Source organism: Chinchilla lanigera, unplaced genomic scaffold (assembly GCF_000276665.1).
Source record: "Chinchilla lanigera isolate Chin_1 unplaced genomic scaffold, ChiLan1.0 scaffold00136, whole genome shotgun sequence".
NCBI lineage: Eukaryota > Metazoa > Chordata > Mammalia > Rodentia > Chinchillidae > Chinchilla > Chinchilla lanigera.
In genome coordinates, this window is record NW_004955537.1 from 3,206,068 (window position 1) to 3,215,202 (window position 9,135).

At 45.4% G+C, this 9,135-nt stretch overlaps 1 protein-coding gene across 5 annotated transcripts in view; it reads left to right on the top strand.

Moving 5' to 3' along the window:
- Positions 1 to 9,135, top strand: part of Kdm4a (lysine (K)-specific demethylase 4A) — a 56,552-nt gene that overhangs the window by 6,674 nt on the left and 40,743 nt on the right. For all 5 annotated transcript variants that reach the window (XM_005410671.2, XM_013507751.1, XM_005410672.2 and 2 more), the window contains exons 3-5: positions 494 to 669; positions 4,724 to 4,838; positions 6,444 to 6,637. In XM_005410671.2, coding sequence (XP_005410728.1) covers positions 494 to 669; positions 4,724 to 4,838; positions 6,444 to 6,637 — 485 coding nt within the window. The remainder of the gene's footprint in view (positions 1 to 493; positions 670 to 4,723; positions 4,839 to 6,443; positions 6,638 to 9,135) is intronic.

Consider the following 9,135-nt stretch of genomic DNA (forward strand, 5'->3'; position numbering starts at 1 on the left):
CAGGTGCTTGTGCCGCTGAGCTATATCTCTGGCCCTGCTTTTTACGTTTGAAAGAAAGAAAGAAAGAAAGAAAGAAAGAAAGAAAGAAAGAAAGAAAGAAAGAAAGAAGGAAAGAAAGGAAAGAAAGGAAAGAAAGAAAGAAAAAGAAAGAGAGAGAGAGAGAGAGAAAGAAAGAAAGAAAGAAAGAAAGAAAGAAAGAAAGACAAAGAAAGAAAGAAAGAAAGAAAGCAAGCAGTGGGCTGTTAGGTTGCCAGAGAATCAACTCTTCACCCTGGGAAGATGCTGAGGGTGAGAACGAGTGTTTATTCCAGACCTTAGGTCGTTGCAGCTAGGCAGCTAATGGCAGCAGATCTGGATCAGAGGAGTTGTGCGCGTTTGGGTTAGAGTGCTCAAGTGAAAGTCCCTTTCTAGTAAAATGGACTCTGGCTCCGTAGCCTACACACTACTTGAATTCTGGCTTACTGGTTTTTCTCTATTTTTCTGTTCACTGTAGGTTGTCCCCCCAAAAGAGTGGAAGCCGCGAGCATCCTATGATGATATTGATGACCTGGTCATTCCTGCACCCATCCAGCAGCTGGTGACGGGGCAGTCTGGCCTCTTTACTCAGTACAACATACAGAAGAAAGCCATGACTGTTCGAGAATTCCGCAAGATTGCCAACAGTGATAAGTGAGTGGAAATACTTTCCCTGTCACGGCATCTGGAACCTAGCAGCTCATTCTCGGAGCTGTGTCCAAGACTGCTTCTGCCTACTAAAGAATGGTTTCGTCAGTTCTAATTTCTGTTTTCCTTTGTTTTTGTTTTTGTTTTTGTTTTTAAGATGGTACTGAGTATTGACCCTGGGGTTTTTGCACTGACCTATGCCCGGTCATTTTAATTTGTAATTTTTTTTAAAATTTTGAGACAGGATCTTGTTAAATTGCCCAGGCTGGGATCAAACTTGGAATCTGCCTGCCTCAGCCTCTTGGAATGTGGGGTTGCAGACATGTACCAGGCCTGGCTGGCTCTTCCTCCTCTCAGTTCTGTGCTCCAGTCTAAACATGTCCTTATTCTTACATAGTTTCATTATTCTGTCAGAAATAATAATGTATTAAAAACTTTCGAATTTCTTTCACTGTGCTGGCCGTTGGACAGAGAACCTCGTGTACACTGGGGAAGTACAGTGCCGAGGAGCTGCACTTCCAGCCCTAGAAGCTGGATTACTTTTTTTTGTCTTTTTGAGACAGGGTCTTGCTATGCAGTTCAGGCTGGCCTTGAGCTCACTTTGTAGCCCGGGCTGGCCTCAAACTTGCAACTGTCCTCCTGCCTCAGCCTCCCGAGTGCTGGGATTACAAGCATGTGCCACCACACCTGGCTAGCTGGATTACTTTTGACTCTGGTGATGTGTACAGGAAAAAGTTGGAGATGTTTCAAAAAGAGATTTTGCTGGATGTATTGATGCCACTTATCAACAGGTGGTTTTAGCAGTTTCAGTTTTTTCTTGGGATTCTGCATGTTTGGTCATTGCCACACTGCTCCCTGCCCACAGCTGCTGTCTCCTTTCTGTTTTTGTGGTACTGGGGGTTGAACTCGGGAGCTCTGCCACTGAGCCACTTCCTCAGCCCAATTTTATTTTGAGACAGGGGCTCTGTCTTAGTTACTTTTCTCTCGTTGCTGAGATAAAATATCTGATCCCCAAAGTTAAGGGAGGAAAGGTTTATTTAGCTCACAGTCTGTAGAGGTTTCAGTTCATAATCAGGTGGCTCCAAGGCAGGGTGGCACATGCAGAGGGCAACAGTTTATGGCAGTGAAAAATAGGAAAAGCAACAAGGAAAGCAAAAGGACAAGCCTCTTTCTGGCCCTTCTGTTGTGTGCAGACTATCCACCCTAGGGCAAGTGTAGCACTCACACCCTTAATCCTATCCATGAATCAGTCACAAACTCTAGATTCAGTCACCTCTGAAACGCCCACCCCCCCATGACTGCATGAGGCTTTGGGGAGGAAGTTACACACAAACCATAGCAGGCTCCCAGAGTTGCCGACTTTGAATTTGCAATCCCCCTGCCTCCGCTTCTGGGTAGCTGGGATTACAGTCATATATCACCATACCTGGTTTCATTTCTGTTTTGACATTAACAAAATGAGGATAAATAATTACCAAGCTAATTGTTTTCTATCATTCCATTCTTTGTCATGCTTATAATATTATCTCAAATTATATTCTATTAGTCCTGTTTTCAATCATTTTTCTTTGTTGTTTTTAATATTTAGCTCTTACCCCACTTCAGACTCACAGTGAATTTTATGTTTCCCTCATTTGGCTGTGATGCTCCTTTTTTTTGTTTGTTTGCTTTGTTTTGGTTTTGCAGTATAGGGGTTTGGACCGTGAGTTTTTGCATTGAGTTAAATTCTGAGCTCTGTTTATTTATTCAAGGTTTTGCTAGGTTACTAAGTTCATTGCCCAGGCTGGGCTCTAACCTGTGATCCTTCTGCCTTAGCCTCCCTAGTCCTGAGTAGCTGAGTTTACAGGTGTGCCCAGCATGCCTCAGCGGCCTTTCCTTCTTTTATCTCCTTTGCAGTCCTGGAGATTGAATCCAGGGACCACTGAGCTATATCATCAGCACCCCCTGCCCTTCTTTCACTTCGTCTTGAGCATGGTCCTACCAGGTTGCCCACACTGGCTTCAGTCCTCCCTCTGAGCACCCCGAGAAGCAGGCATCACAGGCAGGCACTGCCATACCTGCTTTCTTTCCTTTTAAGTTGGCCAGTCGTGTATCTGTTCCCTTCACCCTGATTGCATGTAGAGTGTGTGTGTGGTACTGAGGATTAAATCCATGGAGCTCCATCCCTAGCACCACACCCTGATATAAGATATTTTTATCTGTGTAACCAGCCAGCTTTGAGAAAACTGGCAGATAAAAACATGAATTTATAACAGATCAGTTGAAGGTAGGGGAGTTACATTTCAAAGAGAACATGAATTTTCTAATACTCATTATTCACTGGGTTAATATTAAAATATAAAACACTGCTGGGTGTGGTGGTGCACGCCTATAATCCCAGCACTCAGGAGGCTGAGCCAGGAGAAGTGCTAGAAGTTCGAGGCCAGACTGGACTACATAATGAGACCCTGTCTCCAAAACAAAACAAACACATACACACACACGCTATATATGTGTGTGTGTCACTATGTAGGCTGGGGATGTGTCAAGAGTGGTAAAACACTTGGCTAGCATGCATGAGGCTCTGGGTTTGATTTCCAGAAATAAACAATAAAATCCAAAAAGTAACACAATATTGAAGATTTCTTTTTTTCATTCATTCTTATTGTCTTCACACAATTTCATTTTGGTCTTCGTGTCTGTTATCCATTCATAACTTTTTTTTTTTTGCTGCCTTAGGTACAGTATACATTAGTTTTTTCCACTTTTTTATACTGTAAGGTTAGTTTTTACTCTTAAAGTGCTATATAGGCTGGACCTGGGTACAAGCTTGTAATTCCAACACTGAGATACTGAGACAGTGTGAGTTCAGCCTGGGCAGTTTAGGGAGAGCCTATTTCAAATGTCTCAAAAAATGAGTTAGGGATATAGCTGAGTGTGAAGGACCTGGGTTCAGTCCCCAGTAGTGAGGAAAAAGATTACATTGTAACCTCTTTTTTCTTTTTGTCTTTTTGAGACAGGGTCTCGCTATGCAGTTCAGGCTGGCCTTGAGCTTACTTTGTAGCCCAGGCTGGCTGCTGGCCTTGAACTCACACGATCCTCCTGCCTCAGCCTCCTGAGTGCTGGGATTACAGGCGTGCACCACCACACCTGGCCTTTTTTTTTTTTTTTTTTTTGTATTGGGAGTTGAACTCATGACCTCATGCTTGCCAGGCAGGTTCTGTGCCGCTTAGCTGTATCCCTGGCCCTCAGTATGAGATTATTAAGCTGAAGAGTATGGATATTTTTATGGCTTTAGGTATATATCCTGTATAGGTAGACATAAATACATGTATATTTCCCTAAATAGAATAGTTGGTATGCAGAAATGTATTTTTTGTTTCAAGGGTTATATTTTTATGAAATATTTTGATTTTAGGCACAATTTTTGTTGATTGTTAGTCACCGCCTGGGGTCTTAGGACTGCAGCAGGAACCTTGGGGCGGCTGTGTTCCCACTAGTTCAGGGACGTGAGTGCTGTTCACCAGCTTCCACGCTGCGCTGTGGCTGGGAGTGTTTGTTTTGTTTTGGTGCTATTGGGGATTGAAATCCCTATCTCTTTTTATTTTTTATTTTGAGGCAGGGTCTTGCTCAGTTGCCCAGACTGTGTTCAAACTTGGGATCCTTCTGCCTCAGTCTCCTAGAGTGCTGGGATTACAGGTGTGCCCTATGGTGCCCGGTTGATGCTGGCTGTATTGTCTTTGGATATGTAGGGATTTTTTCCCCTGATTCTCGGTGTAAGATTATTTTCTCCCAGTGTTGCTAGGCTGTACCTAGAAGTAGCAGGGTGTAGTTTAAGTAGTCTATTTTCAGAGGGTTCCTAAAGGAAACTCCTAAAGGAGGATGGGTTCAAGTCTGTACCTACAAGTCCTTCCCAGGACCCATGCAAGGGATATTACTAGAGGCTCGGAGGTCAAGATTATGTCTTGTTCATTTGAAATGTCTTGCTGCCCCTGGAGTAGGAGAGTATATTTTCCGCTATTCATAATACCTAATAAATTGACTTCCTTCTAAGTGGCTAATGCTCCCTTTTACTTGAAAGGTACTGTACCCCACGCTACAGTGAGTTTGAAGAGCTTGAGCGGAAGTACTGGAAGAACCTCACATTCAATCCTCCCATCTATGGTGCAGATGTGAATGGTACTCTCTATGAAAAGGTAGGCCTGCCTTGAAACCCTCTGGGCTGCATTTTTGAAATTTTGTAATGTAATAATACTCCCCGCTTCCCAGGCACGTAGTAGGCATTTAAAAGCTTTCTGGTGAATGAGTGGAGGAACAAATGATTGATCTGCCCCTGACTGATGTGCTTTACTGACTTAATGGTTGGTGTTTTTGCATGTGACTGCACTTTCGTTCTTCCGCTCTGCATGTGAATTGGATGGTGTGGTGTTCTTTGCAGGGGCGGTGAGCAGGGTCTGTGGGTGGTGGATGATGAGTTCTTGAAAGGGTGGGATGGATCTGGGAAGATGAAATGATGAGGGAGAAGCAGTGTGGCTTCTGTAGAAAAAAAGATCCCTGACTAAGCTAATGAAAGGTATGTATATTTAAGAGGAGAAACATATTTAGATTTTCAGAACTCTCAGGCAGGATTCTGTAGCAGAAGCTATTTTAGCTAGTTGCATTGGCTTGGCATGGGACTCTTTTGGCTTGAAGAACTGCCTCAGTATGGTAGGGTGGGAATGAACTGCCTTTGCATGATCAGTCAGTAGGGCATTTCTGGATTATCACTCAGAATAATTTGGGGACGGAAAGAATTTTATTTAATGTATTTGGTTATTTACAGACAGAATCTTGGGCCGGGGATGTAGCTTAGTGGTACAAGCGCCTGCCTGGCAAGCACAGGGTCCTGAGTTCAATTCCTGGTACCCCCCCCCACACACAAATAAATTAATAATCAGTGAACATTTAAAAAAAAAAAATAGAGATGGAATCTCGCTAGCTAGCCCAGGCTGGGCTTAAACTTGCAACTACCTGCCTGCCTCAGCCTCCCAAGTGCTGGGGTGATAGCCCTGTGGTACTATGCCTGGCTGAAAGAATTTATTTACAAAATGAAATTTGGAGTTTGTGACAGCTGTCTTGGGGGATGGTGGGAGTAAAGCTTCTTGGGATGAATGTTGGGCAGGTGCTGAGGGCCCACAGATAGGGACGTGCAGAAGGAGGGCACAGGAATCCAGGACCTGCTCATAACATTTATTTATTCATTTATTTATTTTTTGTCTTTTTGAGACAGGGTCCTGCTATGCAGTTCAGGCTGGCCTTGAACTCACTTTGTAGTGCAGGCTGGTCTCAAACTCACAGTGATCCTCCTGCCTCAGCCTCCTGAGTGCTGGGGTTACAGGCATCCACTATGCTCCTAAAATGATGCTGAAGACTTGGCCCTGAGGAAATTGGAGTGAAAAAAGCCACATTACTATTCTTGTTAATTCCCATGTTTTCTTTTTTCAGATTTTTCTTTTAACTTAAAAATGGTGTGAAGATTTCTATTTGAGTTAAATTTTAGCTTCCATTCAGTCTTCCTCCTGCGGCTCAGGACGGGTGATCGTCCCTCTTACTCAGCTTCCCTTATGCCGGTGTTGTTTGTTCAAGGCAGTGTTTGCCCTTCGGAAGCATAATGGGTCCCTTCCTGTTATAGCTGTGGAAGTGACGAGGACTGCCGTGTTGTTGGGGGTGACAGCTTGCCTAAGGCCTTCTGTGTGGTGTGCAGATTCAGAGCTTCAGTTTACCCTAGCATGTGACTGCTCCGGCCTGCCCTTTCTTTGCAGCATGTCGACGAGTGGAACATTGGCCGGCTGAGGACCATCTTGGACTTGGTGGAGAAGGAGAGTGGGATCACCATTGAGGGCGTGAACACCCCATACTTGTACTTTGGCATGTGGAAGACGTCCTTTGCCTGGCACACGGAAGACATGGACCTGTACAGCATCAACTACCTGCACTTCGGAGAACCCAAGTCCTGGTAAAGTCCGCCTGCTGTTGGAACTGGGCTTCTCCCCTGGAATGCACCTGGGAAACACCTGTGTGTGGGTTACAGAGCAGATTCTGGGGCATCAGTCTTGGGGTAGAACTGGCGTCCTGCTTTTGAGACAGGTAATAAGATGGTGCTGAGCCTGGACGCAGGCTTTGAGAACAGGTGTACAGCGCTGTTGTGTGAAAGCCAGTGTTGGCTGAGTTACTGGAAGCCACGGGGCCAATCCGGTTTGACCCCCTGCTTTCTGAATTCCGAGGGATTTCTTAGAGATGGGTTTCCCAGGCTGCATCACTGCTTCTGATGGTAGAAAGCTTTCTTTTCCACGTGGAAGCATTTGTTCACGAGCAGCAGTATGCTTAACACAGCTGTGGCTCCAAGAGGCTGCTCAGCAGGTGTTTCCTGCTCTCCAGGACAGTACAAGTCTTGGGAGGCAGAGTGGTTCTGTTCTCTGCTGCACTGCCCCGTCCACAGAGTGGGCCTTTTACTGAAGGTGCTGCGGTAACAGCGAGCCAGGCAGGTGAAGTCCTCACCTTCCCACAGGGAGGAGACAGGAAGCAGGAACTTGAGGACAGTAGAGTGTGAGGAGAGCTTTGAAGGGCAAGCACTGGGTACGTAGGGCCACGTAGGAAGAACACATGGGTGGAGTGGGGAATAGGGGAGGCTGCAAGAGGTGACAGCAAATCTGAGGCCTAAAAAACGATGGGATGTAGCTGGCGGAATGGTGAATGGTGGAAGGTTTGCGAGAGGGAGCAAGGGACGCGAGTCTGGTGGCTGGAGGCCCACGAGCAGAGCTCCTGTTGAGCGAGGAGAGTGCAGTTGTTTTGGAGCAGGAGTCCCCAGGAGGACGGCTGCTTTGGCCAGAGGGAGAAGACAGCGGCCAGGCTGGAGGGGGCTCCGGGCCAGGCTAAGCAGCGTGTGGGAAACCATACCCAGTAGCGTTGCCGCTCAGCATCTTCAGCCCCCGTGCTTCCCAGGGGTTTCCCTTCTTTCAGGTGCTTTCCAGTTTCTGATCTTGGGGAAAGGAACCATTTGAACCTGTGCCTACTGCCTGACCACCGTCTCGTTGCTTTCTATGAGACAGCTGGGCTTGGAGAGCCACCATTGGGTTTCCACTGTCCAATTTATCAAGAGATTTTCTTTTTTTTAAAGAGATTTTCTTGTTGTTACACAAACTCCCTAGGGCATCTGAAAAGGGAGCACCAACCTGGGTTTAATGGCACATACCTGTAATCCCAGCACTTAGGAAGCTAAGACAGAGGATTGCCTTGAGTTCAAGGCCAGGCTAAACTACATAATGAGACCCTGTCTCAAAAAATAAAACGAGATGAAATGGGCACTTCATAGATTTCTGTGCAAGGTTGTCTGATGGATCCCAGAGCCATTAAAGTGACTTTTCTCCTCTGTTTCGTTTCATAATGAAGCTAATTAGATGACAGTTTTTTTTGTTTTGTTGAATGATCTTTTTTGAGGTGGGCTCCTACGGTGTTGCCTAGGCTGGCTGCCACCTCCTGAGCTCAAGCAGTTCCTCCTGCTTCAGCCTCCCCAGCCCTGGGACCAGAGGTATGGACCACTGCACCTGGCCAAAACAATCTCTAGGATGGATTCCGAAGGATAAAAGATTCCTGTCCTTCAGAATATAAAATTTAATAGTTCTGCAGAAGTTTGAAATAGACTAGGTGTTCTCCCATTTTCCTTGTCGTGTTTTATGAAGAGCAGCTTCTGTGATGTCTAGACATCTAGCGGGTGGAGGAGTAATTAATTATTGGGTAATCAGTGTAGCTTTCATGCAGATGAAGGAAAAGTGGGTTCAGCAGCAAGCAGATGGGGACCTGGAACCCTAGGCATCTCCTCCATCTCACCTTAGTTTCCATGCTTCCTCTAACCTTCCCAGTCAGGTCTTTGAGGTTGCTGGAAGATTTTTTAAAACAATTGAGGTTATATAAGGCCATCTTTTTTTTTTTTTTTTTAAATTGTATTACACGAATGCCATAATAGAAACTTTTTGTACAGTAAGTTCTAGCTCATGGTGAATATTCAGTAAATGTCTTATTTTTTATTTTATTTTATTTTTTTTTTGGTTTGGTTTTTCTCCGGTACCGGGAACCGAACTCACGACCTTGCGCTTGCCGGGCAGGCGCTTTGCTAAATGAGTACATACAGAAGAAATAAATTCACTCAGTTTTTTTTTTTTTTTTTTGAGTCAGGGTCTTGCTATGTATTTCAGGCTGGCCTGGAGCTCATTTGCAGCCAAAGCTGGCCTCGAACTCAAAACAGATCCTCCTGCCTCAGCCTTCCAAGTGCTGGGGTTATAGGTGTGCACCATCACACTCGGTTTAATTCACTCAGTTTTGCATAGGCTTCTTTTTCTTTCTCTCTTTTTTTTGGTACTGGGAATTGAACTCAGAACGTTGTGCTTGCCAGGCAGGCGCTGTGCTACTGAGTTATCTCTTGGCCCTGCATAGGTCATGTGCCCCCCCACCCCCCCC